General features: G+C 52.0%; 1 protein-coding gene and 1 pseudogene across 4 annotated transcripts; one reads left to right on the forward strand and one right to left on the reverse strand.

The window, feature by feature from the left end:
- Nucleotides 1-581: 581 nt before the first annotated feature.
- Sla2 (Src-like-adaptor 2) lies at nt 582-13,681 on the reverse strand. 4 transcript variants are annotated; one of them, XM_011239845.2, is made up of 8 exons: nt 13,311-13,681; nt 10,020-10,150; nt 6,277-6,376; nt 5,873-5,959; nt 5,135-5,238; nt 2,253-2,447; nt 1,308-1,440; nt 582-968 (listed from the first exon to the last, which is right to left on the reverse strand). In XM_011239845.2, the coding sequence occupies exons 2-8, from the start codon at nt 10,105-10,107 to the stop codon at nt 851-853; spliced, it is 825 nt and encodes a 274-aa protein (XP_011238147.1). In that variant the 5' UTR covers nt 10,108-10,150; nt 13,311-13,681; the 3' UTR covers nt 582-850. The 4 variants fall into 4 exon arrangements, with proteins under 4 accessions (XP_011238147.1, XP_011238148.1, NP_084259.1 ...); XM_011239846.1 differs by having other exon boundaries at nt 10,020-10,138; nt 13,311-13,672; NM_029983.6 differs by having other exon boundaries at nt 2,253-2,402; nt 10,020-10,138; nt 13,311-13,652.
- Nucleotides 15,883-16,523, forward strand: Gm14248 (predicted gene 14248; annotated as a pseudogene).

The raw sequence follows: 16,731 nt of genomic DNA on the forward strand, positions 1-16,731 counted from the left end.
TGGCATGCCTGGTAAACTAAAGCCTTGCTTACCTACTGACCTTACCCTCTGAACCTAGGAGTAGGGTTTAGCAGAGCCCCTGCTCTCTTCCCTCCTCCCTCTCCTCCCACAGCAGCAGTAGCAGCCAGACTCTTTCTCTTTTGGCTGGAGTTGGTATTGGCATTTCAGAGAGGGTCCACCACCTGATGTCCTGACTCAGTACTGAGATAGGTGACTGGGCTAGATGTGAGATTTAAACGGTGTCATTTTGTGTTTGACCACCAGGTGGCAAAACGGGGGTATGGGGAGGACCTGGCTGTTTGAACACTGAAGTTGGCTGAAAGGACTTGATGGGAGATCATGGGAAGATCTGGATTGTCAGTCTTCCTCGTGCGTGGGAGTTAGGTGGGGTCTACTGCGGTAAAGCCATCCAGTGTTCCTCTTGTCAATGCTTTCTGAGCCATCCTACCATCTGAGATGTGTTTGCATTCTGGAAAAGACTTGTGAGCGTTCCCAATATTTTTTCTCTCCATGGTAGTGATGCTCTCTCTGTCTTTTAGTAGGGCTGAGTAGCTGCTGTACTGGACATTTCTCTCAGGAAGTGACTTATCAGACCTCAGAAGTATTTTATTCTCTGTAGAGGCCAGCCCTGCTTTGAACTGCACTGCACATGGACTAGAAGTAGTAGGTAGGGGTGAGGCCTTAGGAGATACATGACTTATCAGAAAGCCCAGGTGAGGCCCCGAGTGTCTGTGCCCCACCCCAGCCGTCTCTGTTCTCCCAGCCTTGCCTCCTGGAGCTTTGTCAGGGTCAGCGGAGTTGGAGCTCTCGGTGCCACAGTCTTGGTTCCCTTTCTCTTTGTGCTCCAGGGCTAAGCATCATCCAAGGGGTCCTCAGCCAGGCTGATGTAGGAACTGAGGGACTCTCGGAGCCCCTCACTGAGCAGAGATGCCTCCCCACTCGCAGGTGCTTCCAGAAACAGGAGGCTGCTGTGGATGGGGGACAGCGGGTGAAGGAGTCACTTCCCCTGTGCTTGCCACACAGTTCATTGCCTCAGAATAGCACCATGTCACTGACAAACTCAGGCTCCTCATTTCTTACTGATCTTACTCCATCTTACCTCCCTATGCAGGACTGTGATCACCCACCCAGCCTAACCTACATCCTACCTGGCTCCCCTGAGGTCCATGCCTCCCTTTCCCAACTCTGCCTTGTCCTCTACACTGCTTCAGCCTGGCTGCACTCTAGAAGTGTCCCTGAATGTGACAGCCCCATTGTGGGTTGTGAGTCTATTTCTTATTCTGCCTTTATGTTTCAAATATTCTTACCGGTCCAGCTTTTTCCAATTTAGTGATGATGTTGGCACAGTCACAGGTGGAGGTGTATCTTTGCCAGGTAGTGGCCCAAGCTTCTGCAGGACACACGGCTCCCTGAGGGGACAGCAGATGCCATCTGCTAGCTCTGTGGAAGAGATCCAAACCTGTGATATGGTACCTGCCCCAGGAGTTTTCTGTGCTTGGCATATTGAGGGCATGGTTGCCAAAAAGTAATAGGAAGTGAAGTCTCAAGTGATGGGTCTCATAAAGGCAGACAGGTGGTAAAGGTCAACTGGACAAAGTTATGGGGTACTTAATTCTGTGTAAAACTGAGAAGCAAGTAGGGAGAGGTCAGCCTGGGACCCATCGTACCTACTGTATAGAACCACCTTGTAGGAAACCCCAAGTCAACTTTCTCAAGAGGTGTCCCCCTACACACACACACACACACACACATACTTTTTTTCTTTCCTCAAGACAGGTTTTCTCTCTAGCCCTGGCTGTCCTGGAACTCACTCTGTAGGCCAGACTAGCCTGGAACTCAGATCTGCCTGCCTCCACCCGCTGTGTGCTGGGATTAAAGGTGTGCACCACCACTGCCAATAAGGTTTTCCCCTTTGTCTCCTTGACATCAGAAATGCTAGCTAAGGATTGCATTGCACCCAGGAAGAGCACAGTCTGGTTCCTGTGGGAAGAACTCAGCTTCTGTGCACATTAATTTAGAATCACCGTTGCCTGTGAGATTCTGGCCAGGCTCATGGTTGGCCTGTAGTTCTTTGTCATCATGGGATGGAGGCAGCTCCCACTCACATCTTAGCACAAGGGCTGCATAAGGATCGATAGCAGAAGTGCCTCCTCTGTATAGCTCCAGCAGGTCAAGCCTCTAAGGGCACAACTGACTATCTCCTAGGCCCCTCATCCAGTCTGCAGTGGAGGCAAAATGTAAGCCATACATACCAGAGTAATGCTCCACCAAGGCGTGGAGTGAGGGGAAGGTGAGGCGAGGTGAGATGTACAGCCAGCCATTGTCAAGACGCTGTATCCTGTAGTGTCTGATCCGGTCCCAAGATGCAGGGCGGCTGAGTCGGACGGACAGGGAATAGCAGCCTAAGGAGGAAAGGGTCCAGGGTGGGTCCAGGTAGAGACTCAGCCCTGCCGAGGTTGGAAGAAGGAACAAACAATAGCCACAGCCCAGTCTTCAGGGGGATGCTGGGGTCAAAGGCAGGATAAAGACTATTAGTTGTAATAGGATTCTGTGGTCCTCAGGATGGGTGAGCATTAAATATCGGCTGTATGGATAAAGACTCAGGTGGCACAGGGTTGGAATGAGAAAGTAAGTAGATGTCACCATGGCCAGAGAGAAAGTCACTCTGGAAAGTTTGGTGTTAACGGTGCTCTTCTTCATAGATACCATGCTCACAAACAGCCTGTTTGGGCCACTAGTACAGTAAAGTTCAGAGGTTGGTACCTCAGCGGTAAAGTGCTGGCCTAGTGTGCACACTACTATGTGTTAGGAAATCCCCACGACCTCACACAAAGACCAGAGCATCCCAATGACTGATCTGAGAACCAGCACTCTATGTAACATCACACAGGATACTAGAACTCAGTGTCAGTTTAGGGTTTGGGCCCTTGAACCACAGAACAAAAATGCAGACTGTCACTTAGTATCTGAAATAGGTCTGACTCTCCAGGACTCCCGACTCCAGCACACACTGGGGTTTCTTGCTCTACTTCACTACAAACGTGCCCTTGTCCAGTGAGGAGCCTCACTGTTTCAGATTCCAGATCCCAAGACACATTCCTGGTCATTTAAACCGGTGTGCAGGCATCCGTGTTATAAGCTTCTCCAAGGCGATTCCAACGTAACAGCTAAGAACTAGTTCTCAGCGTAAGTTCCCCAGGCCAGCAGTGTGAGCGAGGAGCATGCTCAACCCCAGCCTAGGACCCTGTCAGCAAGCTGGGTGTGCAGTATTCCTGTAGGTAATTCTGTTGCATCCCTGGATAGAAACCCTCAGGTCTATAAGCAATGAACGAAAGTGATCTCTTTACCCAGGCTAGGTACATGTGCCCTTCAGCTTAAGCTATGCTGTGGAAAGGGAGCCGGGAGGAGAGGGCAGGCTCATGCTTGGGAGACAGCCATCCTAAAAGGTCAGCAAGGGAAGGGTTTTTATATGTGTAGGCTAGCCAGCCCGAGGGATCCTCCTGTCCCATGTCCTCAGGACTAAGATTACAAGCATACATCACCATGCCAGGCCTTTCACATCTGTGCTGGGGGTTGAACTCAGGACCACATGCTTGCAAAGCAGCTACTTCTCAGACTGAGGCATCCTCTGGCCCCCTCTGCCTTTAATTATTTTATTTTGTAGGTGAGGGCCTTACTCTGAACTTCCGGCTAAGCCTAGATCTCACTGTCAGTCCAAGTTGGCCTTGAATTCCTGGGTGATCCTCCTGTCTCTCTGTCTGAGTGCTAGAGTTAGCGCACCATCACTGCTAGCCTTCTGTCAAGACAGCGTCTCACACAGAACACATATGCCCTGCAGTCTCTATGTAGCTCAAAGTGACTTTGAATTCTTGGTCCTCTGGGCTCTGTCTCCCAAGTGCTGGGTTTCTGGCATGTACCAACTTGCTCTAACTCGGGGTCTTCTGCTTCTGATGTAAGTGGCCTTCTGATTGACTGAGAAGTAGTTGCTTTGCAAGCATGTGGTCCTGAGTTCAAACCCCAGCACAGATGTATGTGAAAGGCCTGGCATGGTGATGTATGCTTGTAATCTTAGTCCTGAGGACACAGGACAGGAGGATCCCTCGGGCTGGCTAGCTGGCAATAGGGACGCTGGTCCCAACTTTTCTGTGTATCCTTCCAAGTCCTTGAAGATCTTTACGGATTCCTCTTGGCCCCTCCCTTACCTAACTCCATGAATTTCCCTTGTACATGCCCCTTCTTACGTCAGAGGGCAGAATGAACAGCACATAGGGTGGTCACTATACTCTGGCACCAGGCCCGAGGTAGGGTGGGGTGGGTAGCCGAGCACTGAGCACTTCCTGTGGCTTTTCTAGCTCACAGCCGGTAGGTCTGCAGGGTTCCAGTCCCAGTCACCACGGCCACCACCGACGTTTCCTGTTTGCTGCTGCTGCACTGGGGCCAGCTGCGCCATCATCACCCACAGCCAGCCAGTGTGTGTGAGGTTTGCATGAGGGTGAGGGGTTGAGGTTTCTTGGAAATTAGGAGAGGCTGGAGGAAGGTTCATCCAGGAAGCCCCTGAGGGAAGTGCATGCCGCGTAGAAGTGGAGAACAAGGAGTCTGACAGCCCACCTCAATTAGGGCAGACCTGGGAGGTGTACCTGCCCTCCGGAGTGTCTCATCGCCTCTATAGGCTGTTACTAGCAAATTTCATATTATTGACCCTGAGGTCTCTGAGGTGCCTGGCTTGTGATGAACATTTTCCAAAAGATCATATCATGTGCTGTGTTGTGAAAGGGCATCACCACTGCTGGTCTGAGTAAAATCCCGATTGCCAACTATAGACTAAGCTTGGATCCCTGTTGGTGAATTCATACCCACCTTGCTCTATTGTCAAAGGATCCTCAAGGAAACAATGTAGCTCAACTCCAAGCCTAGGTCCCCACTCCAGGAAGTTTCCCCTTGATTGGGCTAGGTAAACTGTCTTTCCTTTGTCCTCATAGGCTGGTGGCTCCACCTCAGGTCCTTTTACAGTACAGGGCCTGGCTGGACTCAAGAAACCCCCACTGACTGTTTGGATAGCGTCAGCCTGTCTTCTGTGACCTCCTGTCCTGAGCCCCACTCTAGAGAGGTGGGGGTGGGAACTGTGTTTACCCACCTCTCCTGGTCTGGCTCTCCCGGATGAGGAAGGCCCCTCCGGGGTTCCCAGGTAACAGGAGTAGTTCCTCGGCTTTCTCCCGGCTCAGGCCCTCGTACAGCCACCTGGAGGAGTGAAGAACAACAGGGTAGGCTTATGGGTCTTCAGAGAACCCTTCCACACCTCTGAGTAACCTTGACGAGATCTGCCCTCCCTTGCCCTCTGGACCTAGACGTTCTCTGTAGCGGGAAGAGCAGGTACTCAGTAGCTTAGAGGTCCCCTCTGGCTTTGCTGCTCCAGAGACTTTGGAAGCAGCCTTGTGATGGCAGCCCCAGGCTTTCCTTGCCTGGAGACTCCATTCCCAAGTGTCCTGGGCTGATGGAGTGATGACAGCATCAGCTGCTTCCAGCCTTTGTCCCATCGCTGCCCCGTCCTCCGGCCGCTACTGTTGGCCTACTCTCCTTTGTGAGAAGTGTCCCTTTGTCTTCCCACTTCAGATTGTCCTTATAGACTGTGTCTGTCTCCTACATGTCCCCTTCAGTGTCCTCTACACTTGATCCCAGCCACCTTCCAAAGCCCTACACTATGACACCTCCTCTCTGGGGCCTTCTCTGGGCTCCTAAGTCTCCTAGGCCAAGCTGAACAAGACATGAGAGTTGTTCTCTGCTCTTTTGGAGGGCAGGGTCTAGGGTCAGCCTGTGATCCTGTATAAAGAGAATGTGGGAAGGTCCCCAAGGTGAAGCTGTGCCAGGTACTCACCCGTGGGCGACTTTAGCCACATACACACTGGGCATGTGGTACTCTCTGCCTGAGACTTCCGACTGGACTGTCCACCAATCTCCATCCCTGGGGAGAGATCACAGAGGGAGGGCACCACCTTCACTGGGAGTTTGCAAGTACCTGTCCTGCTCATTTCCCAGAATTCCCTACACCAGGATCCTCCTTGGGTGAGGGCCTGGCAGGGTGGCCAATGATCCAAGGCTTCCTGTCCCAAGGCCTGACCTCCACTGCCTCTCTCCCTGCAGTGTGTCAGGCTGCCAGAAACCACCCAGAGGCGTGGCCACATGGGAGCCTTCCAAGAGTAGCCCTGTGCCTCCCTTCTGGTTTTGGAAGTTCCTTCTCTCCCACAGTGCAACCTCAGGGGTCCAGTGTGGTAGACTTACTCAGAGATGATGGTCAGCGGCTCCCCGAGTCTCAGAGATAGTCTGGCCTGTTCACCTGCTGGGAAACTGCCCAGGGCCACAGCTGTGACCTTGTGTCTTTCTAGAGAGAGGAATAGACATGCTTACCCTCTTAGTTTTCTCTCAAAATATGAGGTGTAATTGATTTTTTGCCTTGGCTCCCCTCAAGCCCCCCCTCCCACAGGCCCCCTTCAGGAGAAGGGTTAGCCCTAGAGTCTGAAGTGTTTCCAGCAGGCTCCACAGAGCTTGGGAGACCCCAGATAGTTTTGGGGGCTCCCATGAAGGCCTTCAGCTCCTGTGGGTAGAGAACCTAGTTCCTGGCCATGCCTCCCTATATGTCTCCCTCCAGAGAGTTTGAGGGCAGAGGCAGGGGATACTGCTTAGAAGAACAGCACCTGCCTAGAACATTAAAGGCCCTGGGTTCCATCCCTAGCACCGTAGTAAACCAAAACAAAAAACCCACTGCAACTAGAAGCCTCTATCACATGCATCTGAGGTGGGCCTCTGAAGGGTGGTGGGACCACACAGCAGCTCTGCAGGCGGGGTGGGGGGAACGACACCTCAGGAAGGCTAACAGCTTGGCCTGGGGCCCCAGGAATGACAGCATCGTGAGCTCCAGCACAGACACGCGCTGGCTGTCAGGAGACAGAAAGTGGGGTCTGTGAACAGAGGACAAGCTCCTCTTCCAGGGTGGGGTTCTTCCCCACACACCTGGCTCTGGTTTTCTTGTTCCTACGTCAGGCCTCGGGAGAGATGTCCACGTGAACGGGCTCTGTAAGTCTAGAGCACTGTGCACAGGCACAGAGTGGATTCCCAGTGGCCTATACCTGGGCCAATGAGTGAAGGCCCACGCTGCCCCTGAGAAGTGCCACCAGAGGCTACTATTGCAGGTCTGACCAGGACAAGAGCCCCAAGGGAGCATATGACTAAGGGGACCCAGACCCTGCACATCAGGCCCCACTGGGGGCTTTTCCCATCATTTTGCTTCTTACTGAACCCTTACTGCTTCCCTGATGTGTGTGTGTGTGGTGTGTGTGTGTGTGGTGTGTGTGTGTGTATGTGTGTATGTGTGTGTGCATGTGTGTGTGTGTGTGTGGTGTGTGTGTGGTGTGTGTGTGGTGTATGTGTGTATGTGTGTGTGTGCGTGTGTGTGTGTGTGTGTGGTGTGTGTGGTGTGTGTGTGTATGTGTGTATGTGTGTGTGTGTGCGTGTGTGTGTGTGTGTGTGTGTGGTGTGTGTGTGTATGTGTGTGTGTGTGTGTGCGTGTGTGTGTGTGTATATGTGTGTGTGTGTGTGCGTGTGTGTGTGTGTGCGCGTGTGTGTGTGTGTGTGTGTGTGTGTATGTGTGTGTGTGTGTGTGCGTGTGCGTGTGTGTGTATCTCCAATGTGCAGGAAGGTCTCAAGGCCCTGATACAGCACTCAGCAAGAGAAGGGCATAATTCCAATCTCCTACCACCCTGCTCATGGGCTCGGTCTGGGGAAGAGGGGAGCGTGAGGGGCTGTGTGACAGCTGCACCTCTCAGGAAGGGCCCCAGCTTCCCGGGAGGCGAAGGTTCCAGTGGAGGAGTCACGGGCCTGGGTCATGGAAGCAGAGTAAAGCTAAGGCTCTCAGTGGCCAAGAGAACATAGTGGACATGAAGTCCAACTTGGAGGTTGGGCATTAGGCAGCAAGCAGAAGACAGCCCACACAGTCTAACCATTCCCTCCAACCCTGCAGAGCCTGCAAGTGTCTGTTGAAACCTAATTCACCTGCCTTGTATCTCTTTCCTTTCCCCGTCCTTTCTCAGTAAGGATCTCCAAAAAAGAGACTTGTTAGCACATGGGTACAGGATGCCAGGAAAAGCAGTCAAGGTCAACAGGAAGGGTTCATTGACTCTAAGAAGCTCCCAAAGTACTAAGGTCCTACAGGATTCTGGGATGCGCTCAAGAGGGAGCTGAGACCCAGGAGGAGGAGAGGGAGAACAGACAGTCAGAACGGTCTCTGCTCCCTTGTTGTCCCTCTTAAAAGGTTAGTAGGAACCCCCACAGCAAGAACCTCCTTAGACCCCAGGGTCTTGCTTGCCCAACACTGGTGTCCCTGCGGCCAAGAATGCCTGATGACCCCTGAGGAGGTCTCTCTCACAGAAGAGCGGAACAAAGAGGCCTGGGAAGGGTCCTTGCTCTCCTGAAAGCTGTGTCCTTGCATGCCTGGAGGGTGAGCCCAGTGGCCCAGCTCCATACTTTCTTCAGAAAGGCTGCTCTGACATGCCCCTCCGCACACTCTCATCCCTGCAACACCCTGCCACCAAACCTGACACAACCATCACTTGCAAGGGTTTAGTTTCTGGCTCAGGGGCAGAGACTGGGACCATCTTGTCCGTTGTTGTCTCTTCAGTTTCTGTCACAGGGCTTGGCACCTGGCAGAGCCTCAGTAAGTTTAAGATTGAAGCAGGCCCAGGGAACAAATGCCTCCTAGACTGGGCTAGTCACAACTCATATTCCTCTTGGGACAAGACAGCTCCATTGAGAGATCTCCTCCTTTCCTTGGAGACTAGACGGAAGGGAGGAGAGATTCCCTGAGTGAGGTACACTTGCTGGGAGGTCACCACTCAGAAGCACCAGGCTGACTCAGTAGCCTGAGGCTGCTGCTAGCTCAGTGGAAAAGAAGGCGGTGCCTGTGGTTTTCAGGTCTCTTCCTGAAGGTATCCCACACGGAGGAGAGTGCTCCAGGGCCCCAAGGCACCGGGGCTGTCATGGCCCTGTGGGGACTGGTACTTGAGAGATAAGAGGCTTAGGTGGGGAGCAGGAAGAGAAACCCACATCTTAAGGGTCTGGGGGTTAAAAACTCAGCTTCTGCGCAAGCTCAGCTGCCAAACACCTGGGCTCTGCAGCCTCGGATAGGTGGAGCCTCGGGGTAGGTGGGGTAGGCTACTCCCCAAGCCCCTCCCAACAGTGCTGCTAGAGTTGGATGATCTTGTTATCTGTCGTGGTTAGTTCTCTGAACCGCCATGGCTCCACACAGCGTTTGATAATGTCTGACCAAACCAGTCTGGCTATTTCTGTGAAGATAATTTTCCAACAAGACAATCCCACCCCCTGTTTTGAAACGAAAGGCAGACTCTTCCAGTGTAGCCCAGGCTATACATAAATCCACAGTTGTCTTCATTTTGCCATGTAAATGAACTATAAGCTGGTATTGCTGCAGCTAGCTTGATGTTCAACTTGAAACACACTTTTGTACATGTACTGGGAGTGGAACCACAAGCTCCCGATGGGTTTACCATCAAGTATTCTTTTTTGTGTTTTTTTGTTTTTTGTTTTTTGGGTTTTTTTTTTAGATTTATTTATTTATTTTATGTATATGAGTACACTGTAGCTGTCTTCAGACACACCAGAAGAGGGCGTCAGATCACATTGCAGATGGTTGTGAGCCACCATGTAGTGGCTGGGAATTGAACTCAGGACCTTCGGAAGAACAGTCAGTGCTCTTAACCGCTGAGCCATCTCACCAGCCCCCACCATCAAGTATTCTTAATGCCCCAAGCCCTCACGTTCAATGTTCTTGCCACTACTGCAGGCTCAACAGAAGCCGGAGCCTGTCTGGCTCACTGGGAAGGGTATCCATAGGCTTTCACTGAAGCTTGTATTGGGGCGGTGGCTGAAGACCCACTGAGGTACCGAGGTTTAGGTTCCTATAGCCTCATGATGCTTGGAAAGAGCCTGCAGGCCCCACAGACATTACCTACCTGGTTGCATGGACACGGGTTCCTGGTCTGGACCAGAGGAGCTGGGGCTGGGGCTGGAGGTTTTCCCTCTGCTGGACAAACTTCCCATCACTCAGCAGACGCTCACAAGCACACTGAACCTGGAAAGGGAACTGCTATGGAGTCAGAGCCCTGGATCCCAGTTTGGACCCCGATGCTTGACTGTCACAGGGGGATGACCTGATCTGCCAGGGCCAAGGAAAAGGCACCACAAACCTGAAGTAACTCAACAGCCAGCCTCCCAGGACCTTGCCAGTGATCACTATGTTGAACTGACTAACACAGACTCCAAGTGGACAAGTGGGAGGTGATTTTCTTTATTCTTTTTTAAGATTTATTAATTATTATATGTAAGTACACTGTAGCTGTACTTTAGACACACAAGAAGAGGGCATCGGATCCCATTACAGATGGTTGTGAGCCACCATGTTGTTGCTGGGATTTGAACTCAGGACCTACAGAAGAGCAGTCAATGCTCTTGACCGCTTAACCATCTCTCCAGCCCTGGAGATGATTCTCTGTGTCCCATCCTTTCTAGGTAGTGGCCTTTCTCCATCCAAGTCTTCTGAGCCCTTTCTTATAATCCCGTCCATGGGTTAGCCCACCTTTTCCTTTCTCTTTGGGTCTGTCTGGTTCCCACCCTTTCTCTGGGAGCTTCAGCCTTTCTTTTTCTTTTTCTTTTTTTTTTTTTTTTTTCCGAGACAGGGTTTCTCTGTATAGCCCTGGCTGTCCTGGAACTCACTCTGTAGACCATGCTGGCCTCGAACTCAGAAATCCACCTGCCTCTGCCTCCCAAGTGCTGGGATTACAGATGTGCGCCACCACTGCCCAGCTTGCTTCAGCTTTTCTTGATGATCCTCCTCTGAATTCCTGTGGACTGGAGAAGCATCCATTTCTAGGGACAGTCTAGGTGGTGGCAGGGACAGTCAGAAGACACTGAGCTCTCTTCAGGCATGTCAGGCACACTGGGGTTGGAGGTGGGCCAAGGAGGAACAAAGCGGTCTTGGGATGGGAGTCACAAGCAGAGGCGACATTGGTGCCAACGGCACTGGGTTAGACTGCTGGGAGTCTGTCAGTCTTTGTGACATAGTGGTGGCTTGCAAGGCTCTGAGGGACTGACTGACTGGTCACTTCCCTTCTTGGTGCCCCTTTCCTCATCTGAGAACCAGGGATAGCCACACCCAACATTTGGGTCTGGGAGATAGGGCCCTGGGAAGCCAGCCTTGGGAGCATACTTCCTTCCTGGCTTGAATGTTCTCGGTGGCAAACTCCCCCTGGAACTCTTCCTTTTCACCTTTCCGTTGTGTTCACTCATGGTTTCTTTTTGTTTGTTTTGGTTTTTATGAGACTATGAACTGGGGACTATGTCCCCTAGGTTGTCCCCAAACTCTTGGGCTCACGTGATCCTCTCACTTCCTAGTCCTGTGACTGTCAGCAGGCTCAGTTAGAGTGTTTGTGCAGTCTGCCATTACCCTCTAGTCCCATGCCCCATCCTCAGCATTCAGGTAGGCCACCGAAGGCCTCAGCCCACACCAACAGAGTGAACCAAACTGAGCAGCGCGCTCTGCAGTGTCTGGTTCTCAGGCTAAGCAGATTCTACTTAGAAAAAGCTGCTTTTCCAACACTGTGGAAAAGTTGAGCGGTCTGGGTTCTCTTATCCTTTTCAGATAGTCTCATTACTTTCAGCAGGACAAGATGTAATTTCACCTGCTTGGTTCCATTCAGCTGGCCAGGCACTGCCAAGGGTTCACGGTTGGCAGGAGCAGCTCACAGACTAGCATGAAGACACAGTGGGTGTCTTCCTTACCCTAGGGACACACGTTGCCTGGATGAGGGTGTTGCTCATTAATGCCATGGGATGACATCCAAGTCCTGGAATTGTCCCCACGGAGTAGAGACAGGGCCTTGTAGGGATGACAATTCGTCTGTGCTAACCCCCAACCCAACCTGTCTTGCAGCGCTGTGTCACCATCTGGAGAAACCCAACCTGTCTTACAGCGCTGTGTCACCATCTGGAGAAACAGCTTTTGTCTTTGCTGCCTCTGTGCTGAGCTCAGTATCCACAGCACAGATCAGGAACACCAGGCAGGCTGGTGCCCCAGGACTGGCTCTGGACAGCCCCTTCCTCTCAGACTTTGGGGACAGGGCAGCTTTGGTGAGGATGGTGGTTCTGCTGCCTCCTGGAGGCTGGCATTTGCTCACAGCCAGGGCAACTCTTCCATCTGAGCTGCCCCAAGGATGAGGTTCAGGCTAAGTGCATGGCTTTATGCCTGCCATGGGTAGCATGGGGGACTAACTCAGAGCAGCTGTGTGACCTCAGACACAGCATGCAGCTTGGGGTGTCTCCTGTGATGAGGGCTCCTAACGCTGACTCGGGCTCACTCTGCAGGGTCAGAGGGAGGATTGGAGGTGATCAACTTTCTTGCTCTCCTGCAGCAAGACCACAACCTTTAGGACCCTTGAACCACAGGGGACCTGATCTTTGCTGGACCCCTCCGGGACTCTGCAACATTCTCTTCCTGGTCTGGCCAAGGCATGGTAACTACTGGGGAAGATGTGGCCCAGGCAGTGGCCATTAGGCCGAGGACGAACATGTGCTGGCCACATTTGCACAAGAGATCAGATCACTTGGCCTACATCTGAGCAACTTCCTCTGTGATTAGGCGCTGTCTGTGGTGTCCCGGTGAGAGGATGGGCAGAGTGCTGGGGAAAGGCAGCAGAAACTGCACAGCACCCAGGCCGCCCTGCTTCTCTCTAACCCCCTTTTCACTGCAATGACCTCGTGTGGAGGATGAGCTGCCTGCTGCTCAGGCAGAGGTGAGAAAGTGTAGGGCTGGGAGGGCCTTCTTGTCTCCTGTGATTTTGTGGGCTTGATTTTGCATCTGGGAACTGAGCGCAGAGGATCAGTCATCTGTTTCCTCAGCTTTGCGCCTTTTCAGGCTGAGACCTGCACCCTGTGAGAGCAACTGAGATGCTGCAGGTGACAGTAATCTAGAGCCCGTTCCTTCCCTGCAAGATTCTTGGTCCAGGAGAGGAAAGTAGGCAGCGCCGAAGAGACCTCGGAGGCGTGAGATCTTAGGAAAAGTTTCCTGGAGGTAGTCAGACTCTCTGGAGGCGAGCCTACTGTGTCTCTGTGGATCCTAGAGACCTCCTTGTGCAGCTAGCCACCAGCCGTCCTCCTGGAGTGCGACTACAAAGCTCACTCCCACTCTGAGAGGACTACTCTTTTCCACCTGACCCAAGTCCACCAGAAAACAAAACAAGCATACTTACAGGTTTGCCATCAGACGTTTGATGAGGGTAGTCAGCCAATGTGCACACTGACCCGACAGGTCAGGCCTTTGCAGGTCCTAAGGTAGTCGGCATCTCAGGCCCCAGCAGCCTGGAGGATCGGTCACCAGAAAGGAGTCAGAGTAGGCTGAGGTACTGTGATCAAGCTTCTTTGTCAGCAGACAATCTCCACGAAACTAGTACAGCAGTCCTTTGCTTCTCAGAGAAACCAGATTGGGCCCTCCCACCCAGCACAGCAGGGACAAAGAGCGTGGCCTAGGGACCTGAGCCCGTGTAGACAGACCCAGGTGCTACTGCTCCTCAGAGCTCTAGCTCCCAGCTGCAGGCTCTGTGGTTCTCACAGCCCCACATTCTCCCCGCCTCTATTTCCTCTGACGCATCACATCGTAGCCCATGGAGGAACCACCTTGCCCCTTTCCTGTTTCTAGGGAGCAGCTGCTCCCTCCACCCCCACACCCCCTCCCCATGCCTCAGGCTGGAGGTCCTTCTTGGCTTTTTGGCTCCATCTGGTCCAAGAAATAAAGGTATGGGGAGAGATCAGTGAGACCTGGCCACAAGAATCACCGGAGCAGCCTTTGCAACTCTGAGTTCAAATATTCAGAAGGCACTACGCATAGGAATCACTTGGGATCTTCAATTATAGACTCTGAAGTGGGGCTCATTTCTGGTCCAGTGTGATAGCTGGGTGGATAAAGATGCTTCCCACCGAGCCTGATGACCCAGTGCGATCCTCGGGACCCAGTGGTGGAAGGAGAGAACTGACTTCTGAAAGTTGCCTTCGGGCCTCTCCTTGAGCATATCAGTGAATATCAGAGAATGATGGGAGCGGGGCGGGGGGGGGGGGGGGGGGATTCCTAACAAGCTTATGGGTAATGCCCATGTTGTTGGTGTAGAAACTGTATTTCGAAAATTCAGATTTGGGACTGATATGTAGTTTAGTAGTAGGTGTCTGCTTATTATGTCCTAGACCCTGGGTTCAATCCCAAGCACCTGAAAGATCAATGAGATTGGTCTTCAAAATATGGTAACCACAGTATCAGCTAGGAGATACTTAGGTATGCAGGCTTGTCTCAGACCCAGTGTGTCAAAACATGCCCTGGTCGTGCGCCAAGGACCAGCTTTGGCTTGGAGAGGGATTCCTGAGAGAAGGGGTGTCTGGGGGTAGCAAAAAGGAAGACTCAGGGTCAAATGGTGAGTTACAAGCTGACGGCCTATGTTCTGCTTGAGACAGCTTTCCAGATAATAAGCGTTCTCTCTCTCTCTCGCTCTCGCTCTCTCTCTCTCTCTCTCTTCTGCCCAAGACAGCTTTCTCTTGCTATTCTAAGAACTCTCTGGATAGTTCATCTCTTCCAGATCAAAAGTGCAGTCTCTTATTTACACATCAATTCAATCAGGTTCCCATGAATCCGCATCCCAGGACCCAGCCCCTTGATTGTTAGAAAGACAGCAAGCAGGACTGGAGAGATGGCTCAGGGGGTAAGAGCACTCACTGACTGCTCTTCCAGAGGTCCTGAGTTTAATTTCCATAGTGGCTCACAACCATCTGTAATGGGAGATCTAATGCCCTCTTCTGGTGTGTCTGAAGATAGCCACAGTTCTCTCTCTCTCTCTCTCTCTCTCTCTCTCTCTCAGCATAGTAATATTTCTATGTATATTCCTGTGTATATGTCCGTGGGGGTATGCATACAACATATGACAAGTGAGAGCCATACTGTCGCCTTTTCTGGAACTGAGGGAATGGAGAACCACTCTCCATCAGACCAGGAACACTTCCTGCAGATGCGTGGGTGTCTGGTAAGTGGAATCAGATGCTACAGTGACAGCACTTTCTCTCTGCAGGGCATCAGATCTCATTACAGATAGTGTGAGCCACCATGTGGTTGCTGGGAATTGAACTCAGGACCCCTGGAAGAGTAGTCAGTATTCCTAACCACTGAGCCATCTCTCCAGCCCCCTCTTAGAGTTCTTGAGTTCCATCTGACTGACTGCTGGTCACAGGCTGGCTGAAATAAATTTTTTTCAGTTCCGATGTTACTGGGGGCCGAGTGGGTTCGTGATCAGGTAGGCCAGGTTATTTATGCTGGCAGATGGTACTGTAACAAAGACCCAAGATGTCAGGAGGAGGAGCCTGGTGGAGCTCAGATACTCTTCAAGGTTCAGCAAAGATGTTCCCTTTCCCAGCCCCCCTAAGATGGTGCCCAGGGTGACATAAGGTCCCCCCACTCTGCACTCTCTGCTGCAGCTGAGTGACTGTATGTAAGGCTGCCTTGACCCTCTGCATCTGTATTCTCCTCAGAGTCTCCTTTAGAGTGGGATGGGAAATCCTGCAGAGTAGAGTCTCTCAGCTGTGCCCACGCCATTCATACAGTGATTAGGAGGTGGCTTTGGGAACAGACACTGGTCACCAAAACCTGCAGTGCATGCAAGACTAAACCAAAGAAAGAAAGAAAGAAAGAAAGAAAGAAAGAAAGAAAGAAAGACAGACAGACAGACAGACAGACAGACAGACAGACAGACAGAAAGAAAGAAAGAAAGAAAGAAAGAAAGAAAGAAAGAGAAAGTAAAGATGGCAGCCGCTCGGGCTGCAGCCCTGGGAGTCTGATGGCTGCAAAGGACAACCCCACGTCGTGGTGCCACTGGAGGCACGGAGAGCCTCCCACATGACCAAGGACATGTTGCTGAGGTCTAGGACCCCAGAGGAACGGGCCGAGGCCGCCAAGATGTATAATATGCGTGTGGAAGACTCCGAGCCATACCCAGATGATGGCATGGGGTATGGTGACCACCCAGTGCTCCCCAACAATCACAGCATGAGAGGGGTCCATGGTATGAATGGGACCACTTAGAACTGGGGTGAACCGATACACTGGGACCTAGACAGGTACATCAGGAATCCTGTGGACACATCTCCTACACCTGTGTCCTGGGATGTCATGTGTAAACATCTCTTCGGCTTCCTGGCTTTCATAGTTTTCATGTTCTGGTAAGAGACACGTTCCAGTTCCCTTCCTACCAGCCTGTGGGTCTGAAGCAGTAACCTTACAATAATCTGTACTTGGAGCGAGGCGGTGATCCTACCAAAGAGCCTGAGCCCCTGGCTCACTGTGATATCTGAGAAGGCTTGATGAGCTTTTGTGCCCTCGTTCCTAGAGGTTTAACCTTAATGAAATCCCTAATAAAGCTCAGTGCTGTGGTGAGAGAGAGAGAGAGAGAGAGAGAGACAGACAGACAGACAGACAGACAGACAGACAGACAGACAGACAGACGTAAGTCCAATACAGGGAGATTGCTCTCCATTCCCAAGGGCTGCCCGACTAAGGCAGGTGCTGATGAGGGTCTGCTCAGCTCATGTACATGCACAGGTAAATGTTCCACTCCCTCTTGGTTTTCACTCTAAGTCTGA

The sequence above is a fragment of the Mus musculus genome, chromosome 2 (assembly GCF_000001635.26).
Source record: "Mus musculus strain C57BL/6J chromosome 2, GRCm38.p6 C57BL/6J".
NCBI lineage: Eukaryota > Metazoa > Chordata > Mammalia > Rodentia > Muridae > Mus > Mus musculus.